The sequence below is a fragment of the Euleptes europaea genome, chromosome 14 (genome assembly GCF_029931775.1).
Source record: "Euleptes europaea isolate rEulEur1 chromosome 14, rEulEur1.hap1, whole genome shotgun sequence".
In the NCBI taxonomy this organism is placed as follows: domain Eukaryota; kingdom Metazoa; phylum Chordata; class Lepidosauria; order Squamata; family Sphaerodactylidae; genus Euleptes; species Euleptes europaea.
The window spans coordinates 33353729-33370643 of record NC_079325.1 but is presented as its reverse complement, the minus strand read 5'-3'; the positions used below and the strand labels follow the sequence as shown (position 1 = coordinate 33370643).

General features: G+C 44.8%; 1 protein-coding gene across 1 annotated transcript; it reads right to left on the bottom strand.

Moving 5' to 3' along the window:
* Positions 1 to 1955: 1955 nt before the first annotated feature.
* On the bottom strand, positions 1956 to 13313 carry SLC20A1 (solute carrier family 20 member 1). The gene is made up of 11 exons (XM_056860290.1): positions 13273 to 13313; positions 11125 to 11732; positions 10857 to 10997; positions 10624 to 10709; positions 8647 to 8743; positions 7044 to 7163; positions 5841 to 6107; positions 5168 to 5714; positions 4729 to 4914; positions 3568 to 3652; positions 1956 to 2516 (listed from the first exon to the last, which is right to left on the bottom strand). Exons 2-11 carry the CDS (start codon positions 11477 to 11479, stop codon positions 2355 to 2357), a joined length of 2046 nt encoding a protein of 681 aa, XP_056716268.1. The 5' UTR covers positions 11480 to 11732; positions 13273 to 13313; the 3' UTR covers positions 1956 to 2354.
* Positions 13314 to 16915: the final 3602 nt, after the last annotated feature.

Below are 16915 nucleotides of genomic sequence, written 5' to 3'. Positions count from 1 at the left end.
ATCTAAAGTCATAAATGGGCAGATCTGTAAAGTGGAAACCAAGAATCATTCAGTCCAGACCATCCACAGGCAGGTGCACAGTCCGAGATATGGCAGAATGGTCCTGACAGGGGCAATCATAGAGTGGAGGAGGGCATGTCATACCCAAGAGCATTCTAAAACAACAGCTAACAGAGCCTACCAAAAGCTATAACTCCCCTCCCCCTGGTAATTTAAGCATTGGCAGTAACCAAGTTTTCATATTGATACATTTGGTTTTGATTTGAATTCAACCTACAATGTCCATAAACCATAAGGAAGTTACATTTATCCAGGAGGGGAAAGATATGCCGAGTAAAAGCATCCATTTAACAAATGGCATCCCTCAAGTTTTGAACAGCAAACAGGCATATCTGCCTAAATTTTTCTAGTCTTCCAGATGAAAAATGGTTATGGTGGGGAAAAGAAGCTAAGGCAGAGATGCTCTCAGTGAGATTGGGGGAGGGACTACTCTGAGTAGAATAAGGATTTGGCTACAGGAGCACCAGCCTCACTCACCAAGGTTGCTATGGAGTAGCATCAGGAAGCTGACCTTAGAACAGCCATCTGCTACTGATCCTTCTAAACTAAAATGTGCACCAGCTTTCCTAGCCAGGCTTTTTTTTGCGGGGGGGGGGGGGGGGAGGCCCTAGCAAACACATCCTAGGGAATATACAGACCTCTGTCCACAAGGCACCACAAAACAGGCCTATATTCTTTTTGAAGAAAACTCCAGAAACCTTGCATACTGACTCCAAACACCTGCCTCAGCCTTTTGAGAGAATTGTTCATTTTCAAAGTGTATTAGTCTCTATCCTATTAATGTTTCTTCCTCAGTGCCAAGCAGTATTCTTACATCAGTTTTTTTAAAGAAAACCTGATATCAGCTATTTACCAAAATCTCCTACAATGCTAATGTTCTACTAAAATGTAATTATGTAGGCACCCTTTTAGTCCTTATAAGCAAGAACCTATTCCTCAATGAGGTACCATACAGCCTGTCTGCCCTCCATTTCTACTTCTGTACGTTTCATTTCTCATCTATACCCTTTCCTTTTTTTGCCACTCACTTTAGTTTTGCAAAACAAGCGTGGCCAAAACAACCACTGTCGCCCTCAGTTGGTGACAGTCCATTTCATCCTCAGCTGTCAATAAAGCTACATCCCACTGCTAATACTGGACTTACAAATGGCTGCTTCATTCTATCAAACAAGCCATTTGAATACACTCTGCTCTTATGTAACAAGATGTGAACTGCTTGTTGTGCACACTTCAGCTATCTTCCAGAGCTGCTGAAGGCAATTCTTGGCCTAGGTCTCAGTTCTTGGCCTAGGTCAAATGCCATACTAGTTGCATTTGACACAGGCACATTTTGCCATTCATGTCACAGGCAATATTCAAAATGGCGAATTCTAAATGTATACCAATCCTCAGCAGTGTTCCACTACTGCTCAAGTGTGGTCTTTAGCAGCAGCCAGGCCTCCAAAAATAAATAAAAACCCCACACATCTTAGTACACTAACGTTTTTTTACATGCATGCAGCACTCTCGCTATCCCCTATCCTTCCTCCCACCTTCCCTCAACTGTTTGAGGACAGAAATCATAGTATCACAACTATCACACAGCTAACATTAATTGCAGTTTGCTTTAACAAGATTGTACAGTATCTGAAATGACCAAATTATGAATGCTGCCAGTATGGGCGTGGGTGCTACAGCAGATTTACCTCAAAAGGCATTGTTGCAGGTAACCAAGAACAATTACCTCGAGACTCAATTTGTTTCTGCTTGCATCAGATTTTGTTGGTCAACTGTGAAGAAGTTTTTACCTAATTCCTATGAAGACTGGCACATATCCATTTCTACCCCTTTCAGGAACAGCAGGAGCAAGGATTCAACTGCAACAGCAGTCAGTGCTTTACAAAAACTCACTTCAGTTTATTTAAAAAGGCTTTATTTATAAAAGTGGCCCCTCACACACGTTTCTGCTAGGCTACCCCTCCCTCGTCATTGTGCTTGACAGATTTGAAATTCAGTTCAAAGAATAAATTTGAGAATGATACGTCTTGACAACATTAATCAAATGAAGTTAAAGCTCAATACAAAAGAGTATAGAAATGTATACACACAGTTCACAGCCCAAGAGAAGTGGGACTTGTGACAGCTATTTGACATAGCTAGTTCCAAGACAAGGTAGCACATGTAAAGCAGGTACAGCACAAAAGATACCCGGCCTTCTTGCACTTGGTAGTCACCCTAACACTGTTTCAGCACTTGGCAAGGATATGAAGACAGGAGCTTGTGCAGCAAGCTACAGGTTTTTCAGCACATCTGTTTCATACTCCTAAGATGGGGTACTTGAACAGCGCCATGAGAGCAGCACTGATGAGGCCAGAAATAGGGACTGTGACAAACCAGGCCATGAAGATATTGCGGAACAGGCGCCAGTCCACAGCCTTCTTGGAGCGTAGCCAGCCCACGGAAACCACAGATCCCACCTACAGCAAGGGACAAAGCAAAGGACTTAGAAGGCCTCAGCCTCCACTGAGTTGGCAACAAAGACACTATTAACATTCCACAAGAACTCTCCCCACTTTACAACTCAACATTTCAGGTTCATGTAGCTAGAGTCCAAATCTTGCTTCATTACCAGCCATGTAAACGTATGCATTTTCAAGCAGCAAAATACCTCTGGAGGGCAGTGGCAACTTTGTTCATTACAAATTTCACCATCATCTACTGAACTATTCAAAGATAGAGAAATTCTAGAGATCACCAGCACCTCTTCCTTACCTTTGAGGACCTATGGCTCGCCCCACCTGCCTGCTCCTCATTATCTGCACATAAGATTGCTTCCAATTGTTTTGATCTTTAAATTTTCTCTAACTGTTCCATTCTACAACACCTCCATCAGCTGAGGTAATTATGCTGTAGCCCCCTACCTAGTCCAACTATGTACCCTCTCAAATGTAAACCTCTCCATTCTTAGCTGCTATCTCCCTGCTATTACCTCTTCTCTGCCACTTAATCTGTTTAACTGTCCTCTGGCTCCTTCCCTTCAGTACTCAAACACTAGTTTCTCAGATTCTCAAAAAGCCACTCTTACCCACCCTTCCTTTCCAGCCTATTTCCCCTTCTCCCCAACTTGTGGGGCATGCACTCTTAATCCAGTTGCCTCAGCTTTCTCTTCAATGCTGCTCTTGATCCCAATCTAATCAGTCTTCCACCTCTTTGTTCCACTGAGAAAACCGCTCATCAACTTGGCTAAAAAACCTGCACAATTAAATAAGCTCATGTTGTGGCTATAGGAAAGTTACCATCACTCACCTTAGCCTACCTCACAGGGTTGCTGTGAGAAAAACAAGACAGCCTCCTAGATGCCCCTCTAAGCTTCTTAGAGAAACAGCCGGATAGAAAATGAATCATGTCTCATGCCCTAGTGATAAAGCCTCTTCTTGGCAGGCCCATTATTTAACAAGAACAAGAAGCATGTCTACTACGCTCCATGACAGCTAGTCATTAGCTTTGCACACAATCCCTTTTACTTACTTTGCAGTGAGTTGTGCTGATAGGCAAGCCAATGTTGGAGGCAATGACCACAGTCAAAGCAGATGCCAATTCAATGCTGAAGCCACTGTTAAAAAAAAAAAGCAGTTTAGACACCTTTGACATTCAACACAAGAATATGGTGTGCTAAGAACTCCAAGTCTCATTAACTAGCTTAGACATTTTCAGTCTCTTACCCTGAAGATACTGTAACTGGAAGTCAGAAGCTTCCTGCCAATATAAACCTGTATAGGTACAGTAAATACCCCATTTACTAATAAAGGGCTTAAAACACTAGAGCTATGGAATTTTTTTATGCCAAGCATCTTCGGTACTCAGGCTATGAAAACCAGCAAGCTAATTTTTTAGCACCAACTGCAGTATCTAGATGCATCCAAAGGATGTTGGATGTACCCCGCCCTGAGCCTGGCTCGCTGGGGACGAGGGCGGGCTATAAATTTGGGGGGGAAAACCATACTAAGGGGGCTAAAAAAAGCTTTTTGGAGGCAAGCTTGTGGATGAATGCACCAGTGCTACTGCTCTCCTACACACATACACACACACCATATCTGCATGCTATGCACACATTTTCACGTTCCTTCCCAAAAACAGGAGCTATCAGACACCATTGAAAGGTTATTGCTGCAAAGATCTACATAATCTACGTAAGGAAACAGGTTATGGCAAAGCTGGAAAACCCTCAGAAAGTATCAATATAAGGCAGGAGAAAACAGAAAAATCAAAGAATGTGATAAAGTAAAATCCAGTCCACAATGGGATAAATGGTAGATTTAGGCAAAGAAACTGAAAGAAAACATCTCTAAGCAATCTGCAGAGGCAAGGTAAGCAGTTACTTCAAATAATTCAGGTACAAAATGTATGCCTTATAACAGATAGTTCCACTGAATCCTTCAAATTAGATTTGACAGCACTCATGGTTCTTGATTACCTAGTTATCTAATAGAATACGAACAAATGCAAAGACATTAAGATACCACACATTGTCAAAGCAAACAAACATTTCAACTCTGATCTTTTCTGCCAATTTTGGCCAGTTCAAATGCATCTCAATCCAAGCCCACCTCAACAAGTAACAAAGCCTACTCGTGTTCTACAAAATATTTTCCTGTAAAATAGCTGTTCATGGCACACTTGCTAGCTTACCTAGATGGTGTTATAGGAGTCAGATCCTTTCCCATGGTCTGAATTACTCTTCTCCCCCAGATCCACAAGCCAGTGCAGATCCCAACACCTCCATATAGCAACAGCCAAATTGGAGTTGCCACCTTCGAAGCCACATCTCCCGTTTGGTAAACAAGGTACAAAGCAACCAAGGGGCCGATAGCATTGCTGCCAAACAGAAAAAACACATCCCAGTCAGCTGATAGAATGGAAAGAAAACATCACTGGAGAAGCAAACATTTTCCTTGTAAGACTTGGATTTATTACGTTTTGGGTGTCACTAACTAGACGGGAACAATTTTGTTAGAAGCTATCAACCCTAGTCAGGCTACGCTTCGTGTCTCAAGTACTTTACCTGCAGGCAGGCTGATATTCAGTACATAGTTACTGAAACAGAAAACAATATCCACCAACAACTAACCTCACATCGTTTCCTCCATGTGCAAAGGAGCCAAAACAAGCTGTCAGGATCTGCAGAAACTGGAAGAGCAGGGACACTTCTGGCTTGTCTTGGTCATGCCACTCATCCAGAGAACCGCTACTCCCTTTCCTGTCGCCAATACCCATCTCTGCCTTTCTCAAATCCACATCAGTTGGGTGGGCATCTGCCACAGCATTACAGTAGCTGGTGTAACTGTCCATTCGGATCCTCTTCTTGGAGTCTGCCCCAGGCCATGTCAACTTCTCCATCTCCTCCCCTTTTAGCTCAGGTTCTTTAGGACGGAATGAATCCAGGGGCATGCCACAGATAGCCATTGTATAAGAGGTGTAACTATTGTTGCGCCGCAGAGGCTTGTCTCCGGAGTCTCCCATGCAATCACCCACTTTAGCCAGGTGAAGCTTATGAAGCAGCTCCTTGTAGATGCCAGAATCCTTATGCACTGTGTGATAATGCCCACTGGAGGTCATCTGATTGCTGACTGCTTGGTTGAACTGAACAAGGTGCCCATTGGGAAGCTGCATAGCTCCTGAAAGAACAGGCATTCTAACTAAGGTAAATTAGAACTAGCATGTGCCTTACAGAAGCACAATCGAGGTACAGTAAGCCCTATAGTCAGACAGACATACCAAAAACTGCTTTCCCCCCAACTCACCACTATCAATGCTTGTTTCCTTCATCTCTACTCTGGGGAGCCTCTCACGCTCTGGAACTTCCTCCAAGTCTCCCAGATTGAATGAGACCATCCTTTCCATCCTTTCCTCCACAGCTGCTCTACGTGGCACAGCAGATACTTCAGCCGCAGGGCTTCTATCATCAGCACCAAGTCGGTTATCCATGGCTGCCTTAATTTCATCCTGTTCTTTCAGACTATTCTTCTTCTTCATTAAGGGGCTCTCAGAAGGACTCGCTTTGATCTCCTCTGTAGAAAAAAAATGTAATAGTAGGCCATCATTAATTAGGAACACATTTGTCTCTTGCACAGTCTAAGGGCAGCTTCTAGTGCTACAACCAAAGAGCAACTTATGCTTCCTATATGTGAGAAGTGGGAGTCTGCACATCTCCCCTACTGCACGACAAGCGAAATCTATGTGCACAGAGTGATGCACAAAACCCTGCCTCTGTTCCCTGTAGGATGGGCTATATTCCACTTATATTTAGTTTTAGATTAACACCAAGAACAGAGCACAAGGGACAAAGGCAACAGGACAGAACATGGGAGCCAATGATGCACTGTAGTTGATGATTTGCACTTCTAAAGCAGCACCTTGAAACACTGCCAGAAAAACTGACAAGCTTTAGGGGAACAGGAAGAGCACTGCAGAGCCACAGCCATTTCTAACTATTAATGTAAATGACACAAGTCAGGAAACAACATTCCAAGCACTACAAATGCACAAGCCTAAGAGTGCCAAAACTACAGTGTAAAAACCACTAGCAGTATCTGACTCACTGCTCTGCAGATACTGGTTGTTTATATGGGGGTTGTGATGCACTCTACAAGCAGCTAATTCAAACATTGCAGTGCACAGGCACTAGGTTGCAGATGACAAACTCCCCAAATATGCATTGATTCCCATTTGGTCAAAGGAAGCCATGCATGTCCCCTTTTGCATTTTATTACATTACACACAGCAATTAAAGCTGCATTATCGGTCAATCACGTGAATCTTTGCTTTTAACTACATAATGCATGAAGTCGCTAGGCACCACTTTTGAGGCACCCTCAAAAGTACACCTTTATTACCTTTCTAGGGAGCTTGAATCAGAAATCAACAGACTAGTAATTACTTGGCCATAAAAAAGTATGATACCTAAAAGAAGAATGCTATATATTCATGAACTTGAAAGTACTTACGTTCAATTTTCTTCTTCATTCTTGGACAGACAAAGAACCAAACGACGAGAGCACAGATAACAGCACTCCCCGTTGAAATGAGGATGATGCCCCAGAGGGGAATTTTGTCAAAGCCCAGCACTAGGAAATAAAACAATGAATCTTGAAAACCTCAAGCCCCTTCCAAGTATAATTTGCAAGAGCTCTTCAAACAGATATCACGTTTAAACTTTCAAGGCATGCCAAGAACTGTCATGCCTATTTCTTTATATTCCCAGCAAATAAATGTGAATGTAACCAGTAGTTAAAGCCTGTTATTACATTTACTCTCATCCAAATTTAAATCACTTTCACATGTCTCGAAGTTCTCCTTTAGATTACTGAATTACATTATTGCCTTTGGTTATACTTCCTACAGCCTTCTGCAGTGTCCAGCTTTTTAACAGCAAGAACTCCTTGGATCCTGCCCGCTTAAAAACAGCTAAGGGGACAGCAACCAAAATTCAATTATACAAACTTCGGAGAAATCTCTTCAGAAACTGGACAGAAAACATAACTTTTGCTTATGTGAACACTGCTAGATTATTCTAAACATCTGTTCTTTTGATTTTTAACTGGCACAGCTAAAAACTTAACTGCATCAAAGATTGCAGAAGTTTTGAAACAGCTTCATATCACCCACATACCACCACTCCCAGAACAAAAATAAAGTAGCTGCCGAGGAGGACTGAAGTGTTTAAGATTTCTCAAATTACTTCATGTACAGAAGAGACTGGAAGTCAGCATCTACTTGTTCTGGTTGAATGTTCTAGAAACTGACAGCAGATGCTTCTACTTTGGATGTAATCAGCTTCTACCTAAGCTCCCTTTTAGATCTTTGCTATGCAACCTGTATTGCAATACTTCCTCCACTAGCTTGCCTTCCAGTAAGTCTCTTAACAATGTTCTCATTTTATGCCAAAAAACTAATGTCTTAAAATGAAATAAAAGATAGCCTTTCCTCCCACCCTTACCAACAGGTTAACATTTCAATTAGGAGATTCCCAGAAGATTCCAACACAGAAGTAAGAATTCCTCTTCAAAGCACTTGTTGCCAGCTCTTCTTATGGGGAATGGGGCAGGTAGTAATGTTCTTTGGGAATAAAAGCAGATCAAGGCATCTGGAGGTCATAGTGAGAAACCTATCGCGAAGTCTTCTGCCCTGCTATCAGCCTGAACTTGATTTGCAGAGCATAAGGAAGTCTCAAACTTTAGCACCAGATAGGTTAACCCCAGGTTTTGGCAATGGGTAGAGAAGAGGAAGTGAGAGGTAAGGTCATTAAGGAGGCAGGTTAGGGGATTTCTGACACAGTGGCAGCTAGGCCGAGAGTATCTGTAGTTCCTGTGAAGACTAAGAAGAAAGGTCTGTAGTAATTTAGAGAACAAGCAGGCCTCTTGAGTGGGATAGCTATCTAGGTTTGAACTCAGCATACACTAGCCTGCAGCCTTCTGTAACTGGCCCAGGCCAGCTGCCTTCTAGGAGAATTCAGTCCTGTAAAGCAAAAGGGGTAAAATTCTGTGTTTGATTGAGAATTTAATAAATAATTATAAAAAGTAAAGTACAAGCATTTTAGTATGTACTTACAAGGTGCACCACTGTACATGATTGAAAAAAGATTGATTCCAATTGTGCAGGCATAGAAGATGGGCAACGCTCGTAATCCATTTGGAACAGGATCAGCCTACAAAAAACAATGTTTTGCTACGTGAACTTTGTTGCAGTACAATAAATAACCTGTACTAATCCACAAAATGCATCCCTGATCGCTCAACATTATGAGTAATTCACACTGTATACAGCTTTGTTGCTGTCCTGGCTGGACTCTGAGATGTCGTTTGGCTATGCATCATGAGTACAAAGGATTTCCCACCAAAACAGGGCTACAGTGTAGCCACAAGAAAAAAATAATAATCTAGTGTTTAATTTGCCTGATATAAAACCCTCTGCAGCACATTCAATTTTTTGCTGGCAGTTAAAGAAAATCAAGTTGTGGCAACAAGGCGTGGAAATAAGACTCTCCCTCCCCCCACCCAATGTTGAAGCCTATATAAAGCTGTTGTAATTTTAGCTACCCTGGCTTGCAGTTTATTCATAAGGCCAATTCAAGATGCTGATATTAATCTTAGAAGTCCTCAACAGTTTAGATCACAAGTACCTGAAGGACCACCTCCACTCTATTAACTAAAGAAGAGATCAACAATGAGTTCTCTCTTGTAAGAACCAGCAGTCATTGAAGTTAGTGGTCAGAACCCATTGGAGCACTCTCAGCCATCATCCCTGGATTACAGTTTGCTTCCCCTGAATTATGGCGCTGCTTCTCCAAGCTTTTCAAAGGGGGAGAGAAAACATTCCTCTTTTGGAAGGCATTAGGGACAGTCCATTATTTTCCTCACCCTGCTCTATTTGTGTGCTTTACTAATTGTAGGTGTAAGGTTTTTTTAAAAATCATCCTTATGTAGGATACATAATAGATTAATACCCAGAAAATAGAGATGGGTGTCTACAACAATAAAAAAACAAAACAAAAGGACATGTAACTCTTTTTTATTCTAGCATGTAATAAAAATTGTCCACTATTCACAAAACGTTTATACATTGTACATTATATCTCTGCATCCTTTAGTATTAAGTTAATAAGGCCACATTTCAAATACTATTAAATCAGCCTTTTATAGAAGGGCTTTTTGTTTTTGTTTTATTCCAGTAAGCAGCACTAACTATCTTAGGAGCGGAACATGGAGATGATACTAATGCAATAAGGTATAGTTCTGTTATCACCTAAGGCATCTGGAGAAAATGGAAAGGCATTAACTTAGAATATTTTCAGAACTTTATATTTCTGTCAATGCAAATAAATATAAACAGTCAAACAGAAGATAAAGAACTCACACTAAAACTGCAAAGCCAAACAGCATAGTAAGTAAGCTTATAATTGAAGTGAGGAAAAAATGAACATGAGGAACAGGGCAGGGGGAAAGATCAAATATGATCAGAGCACGTTTTGTAAACCTTCTCGCAAACGGCCAAGACTACAAACAACTCTATCCAACTTCTATAAAAGGAAAGTTTCAAGATGCTTGGCAAATGCCCATACAGCTCTAAATCTAATCTAGATTTGCATGAAGAGAAAAGTCACAATGCCTTGGATCCTATGCAGTGCCAATAGTTATACTGCATGAACAGTGGGTTTCCGTCACTCCTCGCCCACTGCAATCCCCACCCTAGAAATTGTGCCCTCTTGGGTCAGTAGAGCCAAGGAACATCATGGGGCCAAAGTGGAAGACTGGAGTGGTAAATCTGCATACATCACCCTTCCCTGATTCCACAAGCATTAGTGCCCTAATGCAAGCAGAAAGGGCACTCAGGATCTGTCAACATGTAGGCAGGCTGTCTTTTATGCAGTATAGCTTGTAATCTACTATCAGAAGCCCGTTATGATCAATTTTGATTTAGAAATCATTTCTTAAGTATCAAGGTTAATTAAGTGTGCCAGGAGCACACTCAAGTTCACCCCCACATATCTCCTATGCATACATTGCATTTGGCTGAAACGATGCTTACCTTACTAAGAATGAACATACGGACAACGAAGAAGAGGACAGCAGACATGATGCCAGAAAGAAGAGGAGATATGAACCAGGACAACACTAGAAAAATGAAAGTTCGTTTATTTAACATTTGCTCATACTACAGTGTGATCACAACATTCCTTCCTCCACTGACCTGTTACATTATTTTATGGTCTATAAACCTACACTTCAATTTAACTGCAGACCAATAAAGTTCTTGCTTACCTACTTTAAGCAGCTCTGACCACTTAACTCCTTCCTGTCCTTTGGCAACCAGTGAGAAGCCAATCGTTGCCCCAACAATACAATGGGTACCAGAAATTGGAAGTTTCAAAAATGAAGCCACTAGTTGCCACACAGCTGAACCTAAAATAGTAAAAGCAAAGTGACTAAGTGAATAATTGTTACATAAAGTTAATTCACAACAACTCCAACAAAGACAAATGCTTTTAAGAGCAATACTAGCGAGCCACTTAACTAACCCTTTACTCACCAAACATGGCACTGATGGAGCCAGCCATCAACAGCTCTTGGGTAGAATTGTACATTTCAACATCGATCAGCCCTTTCCGGATGGTCTCGCTCACTTTGGCTCCCAGAAGAACAGAGCCCACTGTCTCAAAGATAGACGCCAGGATACAAGCTTGCCGTAGAGTCACCACCCCAGAGCCCACTGCTGTTCCAAATGAATTTGCTACATCATTGGCACCAACAGAGAATGCCAGAATAAAAGCGATGATGAATCCCAATATCAACATCCAAAGGAAAGCCACCAAAGGGCCAGAGGCCTTATTTCCTACTGCACTTGTTACAAACTCCATAATTGTTGTTGCTTCCACTGTAGCCATGATACTAATTTTGGTGGTTTCTAACTATTAGTTACTTTGATATGTAAACAAAAAAAAGTGAGGTATGAAAGTACTATAATAAATATTGTTACAAAATTAAATACTGTGGTGTAGGTTGTTTACAGTCAGAAAGCTATTGCTATACGATACGTATGGCAGTCTCTTTGCTCAAGTTTCTTTGGCTCTGTAGAGTTACAAACGCAGACCCAAACTCCATTTTGCTGAACTCAGGAGCAAACACAGGCTCTTCATCCTGGAAACAAAAGTAACCAAAATTCAGTCCAAAACGCCTGAAGTCACCTTCCACCAATACCCCATCTCAAAGCACGGAACCACTTAACAGTCTTGTTTAAAGGGTTCTAAAACAACCACTTTCTCAGGACAATAGATCATCTCCTTAAACCAGGTATGCGTTTTCCCCTACCGGCAGACTTCACCAGTGCAGCCACAGAAAAAGGAGCAGCAGGCAAAGAGCTAAATCCTTCGGTCCTTTCTCCTCTTGAGAGCTATAGGACAGCAGCGATCTGGTCTCTCCCTTTCCCCGCCCCTATGCCAGATGCAGTACCGACAAACCCATGCTCAGCAGGCCGGAGGGACCAAGGACTTTTGTCTTACCACTTGGGCCGCATAAAAAAAAACCTTCCCTGACCCCTCCCGGCATGTTCTGGGGGCCTGGTGCCTTGAACGGCGGAGAAAAACCCCTACGTACGCCTGCCCCCATGCCTTTCTCAGTGCGGCGGACGAGACACGAGGCTCCATAGCCCTTGTCCACCCAAGGCCCGGAGTCCCTCCAAGGGCAACCATGACCGCCTCCCCCGCCCCGGACTGGCTCTGTAGGCGGCGCCGCCGCCGCCCACCCCTTGTACTGGATCACTTAGTCCGCTGGGCCGGGCGACAGGCTACTGTCTGGCCGAAAACGCGTGCCGGCTTATGAGCCAGCAAGGCCCAAATAAACGGCCAAAAAACCAAGCCAGTGGGTTGTAGATCAAATCAAGCCTGAACTGACCCTAGAGGCTAAAATGACTACCCTGAGGCTGTCGTATTTTGGTCACATTACGAGAAGACAGGAGTCACTGGAAAAGACAGTCATGCTGGGAAAAGTGGAGGGCAGCAGGGAAAGAGGAAGACCCAACCAGAGATGGAGTGACTCAATAAAGGAAGCCAGCGCCCTCAATTTGCAAGACCTGAGCAAGGCTGTCGAAGATGGGACATTTTGGAGGACTTTCATTCATAGGGTCGCCCATGAGTCGGAAGCGACTTGACAACACACACAAGGGCCCAAGATGCGGGCGGGAGGTGCCGTCGCGCCACACGCATGGCGCTCTTCCGACCCTGAGGGGGGGGAAAAGGACCGCCTAGGACCCCCCCCCAACCGCCGCCACGAGGGACGGAGAGGGCCAGGCGCGAGACCACCGCGAGGGACGCCGGGAGGGAGCGAACCAACGGCCTTTTCTCACGCCCCCCCCCCAGCCTTTGTGGCGGCCGGCCCGGCAAGGAGAGTCCCTCAGGCCGGCCGGCCCGCCACGAGGGAGGGAGGGAGGGAGGGAGGAGGATGCGATCGAGCGGGCCTGAGGAAAAGGAAAGGGGGGGATGCCGAACAAGTAGCCGCACGGAGGCTCTGGTGAGAGGAAGGGGGCCCGCCCCTTCCCTGAGAGAGCGAGCGCGCGCGCGGGGTTCCCAACGGTCGCCTGCCTTCCCGCCAGATGCAACAGCCGTTCCGGCGCGGGAACAGAGACAAGAGCCGGCGCCGATGAGGGGAACGGGCCCGCCCATCCCCCACACGCCGCACTCACCGACAGGGCCCGGCAGCTCGCGTCGTGAGGTGAGGGCGACGGTGATATTAATAATTAAAATAAAAAAAGCCCGCCCGACACCCTTTTCCCTCACAACGATGGTACCTCAGGGGGCGCGCGATTGTAGCGCCTATTTATAGCCGGCAGACACCACGTGCTCCGCGAGGGACGTTACGTCGGCGGCCACGCCCCCTGACGCCTTGCGAAGGGGAGCTGGAGTGGGCGTGGCACTCCCTCGCCCCGCCCCCTCCCGTCCTTTTCTCTGAGGAAGCGGCCAGAACGGGTCTGGTTGTAGGCGCCCTATTCCGGATCGAGGCGGAAGGCTCCCACGGTACTGTGGGTATGGCTTTGCTTCTGGCTGCGGAAGGGCAACGAGGGTTAGGGGTTTCTGGCTGTGGCGGCCTCGACCGGCGAACTCGCCGTCACAATTCAAGCCTGGTTCGCCCACAAAGGGAAATAAGGGGATAGAGACTTGAAAAAGAAGGAAAGGCTTGGAAAGGAGGTGGTTAAGGGGAGGCACGATAAGAGGTCTGTAAAATTATGCATGGTACGGGTCTTCTGCTGAAGCTGGAGGGTGAGAGATTCAAAACTTCAAAAATAAAAGGAAGTATTTCTTCACGCAACGCACAGTTAAATTGTGGAACTCCCTGCCCCAGGATGTGGTGATGGCTGCCAACTTGGAAGGCTTTAAGAGGGGAGTGGACATGTTCATGGAGGAGAGGGGTGTTCATGGCTACTAGTAAAAATGGATACTGGTCATGGTGCATACCTATTCTCTCCAGGATCAGCTGAGCATGCCTATTATGTTAGGTGCTCTGGAACACAGGCAGGATAATGCTACTGCACTCATCTTGTCTGTGGGCTTCCTAGAGGCACCTGGTTTGGCCGCTGTGTGAACAGACTGCTGGACTTGATGGACCTTGGTCTGACCCAGTATGGCCTTTCTTATGTAGCACATCCAGTCCCCCCTACCCACGTCTCAACTGGCCACGACAGCCAAACCAGGACCTACACCCTCAGGAAGCAGTTTGTTGCCTTCATCTCCTTTCCACAGATAATCCCAACAGCCGAATTACGCCCCAAGGAAACACCCGCCCAGGCCAACCACCCCAATCCCAAAATCTCCACAGCTCGTCTCCCACTCCCATGGTGCTGCTGCAGTCGTCTTGTTTGGGGGCTTCCTAGAGGCACCTGGTTGGCCACTGTGCGAGCAGACGGCTGGACTTGATGGGCCTCAGTCTGATCCAGCAGGGCCTTTCTTATGTTCTTATGAGTAGACGGGTCCATGGAGGAGAGGGGTCTTCATGGCTACTAGTCAAAATGGATACTAGTCATGGTATACTAGTCTCCAGGATCAGAGGAGCATGGTATACTAGTCTCCAGGATCAGAGGAGCATGCCTATTATCTTGGGTGCTGTGGAACACAGGCAGGATGGTGCTGCTGCAGTCGTCTTGTTTGTGGGCTTCCCAGAGGCAACTGGTTGGTCGCTGTGTGAACAGACTGCTGGACTTGATGGACCTTGGTCTGATCCAGCATGGCCTTCCTTATGTTCTTAAGAGATTGACTGGACTCTAAGGCTCCTTGCAAGTAGGAAGTTAGTGTAGTAAGTAGAGAGGGCCGTTCTCCCTGCTTTGCTGGTTTTCTGTTAGTAAGGAGATTTTTCTGTTAAGGCTGCCCAAAGTTATACCACAGCATGGTACAAGCTTTCAAGGTCACCAGATTCTGAGTAGACCTGCTTGGGATTGTTATAGTATGATAAATGGGCACAGAGTTGTAGTCCATTCTACTGCCTCAGCACTCTGCCACTTCTTTCCTGCTTTGCTTTTCCAGGCCACTGTGCCAGATCCCGTAGCTTAGCTACAAAACCAGCATTTGTGCTATCAAAAATTCTACACACAAGAAAATTAGTCCCTGTATGGAAAAAGAGAAGAATGCACGTACTCCTCCACCCCCCAAGCAGAAAACAGAGATTGGGGTAGCTAATGCAGCAGTGACTTAACTGGGTACTTAGGTATGGATTCTACTCAGTTCACCCATCAAATATTGAAAATTAACAGCCTGGTATTAGAGTATGGTCAAATATTGTCAACTATTTCTTGGCAATATTCTTGCCAGACCATCCACATCCATTGCTAGCCAAACATACCCAGGTTGTGATGTTTTGCGCATTTCTATAGAAGTCTGTGGAACACTGTGGGTCTTGTGTCTGAGCATATCTGTATCTGATTGAGGTCTCATGCTACTGCTTGTCTGAATCAAGAGCCAGCTCCCACCAGCACCCACAACAAACTAAACCCAGTTTAATTTCAGTTCTGTGTAAGAGATTGGGTGCATGTTGTTTTAATGGCCACAGTATCTCTTGTAATTATGTGCGACACACAGGGTCATGGTGTGGGCACTGGAAGAGTACCCAGCTGCTGCTGCTCCTACATTTCCCCACTCATGTTTGTCACATTCTGCCTGCTGTCCATTGCACCCGCTAGACTCTACTCATTGCTGTCTCTTGGCTCTTTCCAAGCAGCCTTCCCGCAGGTACAATAACAAGGAGGTTCCCTGTTCCTGCTGTAACGTGGGCCACATGTAAGGCCTCGGCAAGACAGCAGCAGCAATTACCAGAGCACACCCAGCTGGTCCTCTGCACTGTTGTCTATTCTCTTGTCAGAGCCTTTGGACCATATTTGATGGAAACCAAATGTAGTTTGTAGCCATTCCAAGACTATAGTGGTGGGAATGTTCCACCGATCACTACTGTCAGTCATGAATCTTTCAAAGGTAGAAGAATCCTGCTGGCAACCACTGTAGTTCTTTTCAGAACTTCTTTCCCTCCTGCAGTTGGATAAAAGCTTTTACTCATTCCATAGCAGTGCCTTATGGCACCTTATGAACAAACATAATTTTCTTCCAGAATAAACTTTCATGGACTAGAGCCCTTTCTTTCAGATGCTATAGCTGTATATTGCTGTAGTCTACAAAAGGCTTATACTGGAATAAAATGTTAACCTTTACAGTTCCACAAGGTTCCTGGTGTGTGTGTGTTTTAATGCTGCAACAGAACTACCCTTCTGGAATTTCCCCTCTAAGAGACTGAAGTGTATGGGTTCCATTATGTCTATTCTGTTCCATTTCCATCTTAAAATAATATTGCTAGCCAGACCTTCGCTCCTCCAATGACAGGCTTTCTGGATTATTGTCTCCGCAGGGTGGGGCTCAAATCTGTTTCTCCTGAGCTACTAGACAATTTGTTTACTGTCATGACATCCATTCTTGTTTGTCTGGCTGTCTTTGCAAAGTCCTTGCTCCTATTATGAGGCATTGTGCCCACAGTGGGGCTTGAATCCTCCTTCAGGGAGCCGAGCACGGGCACTTGCTGCCCAGCTCTCCCCATTGGGGTTTGGATGTGGCTGGCTAAGTGGTATGACTAGAACTGAGTCATCACTGCATGTCCCTGCTGTTTTTCTTGACAAAAGCCTTGCTGCCTTTGCCTAGACCGCCAGGCACAAATTTCTTCTAACTTGGTGAGCATTTGGTATACAGATGAAGGCACTGTGGGAGCTTTCAGGCAGTGAAGTTGTGCATTGTGCAGTAGGGAATGTGTTATGGTTTTAATTATGTCATCAGAGTATTCCTTCTGTTGCTACTTGC

Excerpts from the sequence above, each read along its gene's own strand:
- SLC20A1 (XM_056860290.1), bottom strand. The coding sequence starts at position 11,479 with ATGGCTACAGTGGAAGCAACAACAATTATGGAGTTTGTAACAAGTGCA. Across the intron at positions 5,715-5,840 it reads GGAAACAAGCATTGATAGTG|GAGCTATGCAGCTTCCCAAT; the intron begins GTGAGTTGGGGG and ends CTGTTCTTTCAG. Across the intron at positions 3,653-4,728 it reads ACTCCTATAACACCATCTAG|TGGCTTCAGCATTGAATTGG; the intron begins GTAAGCTAGCAA and ends TTTTTTTAACAG.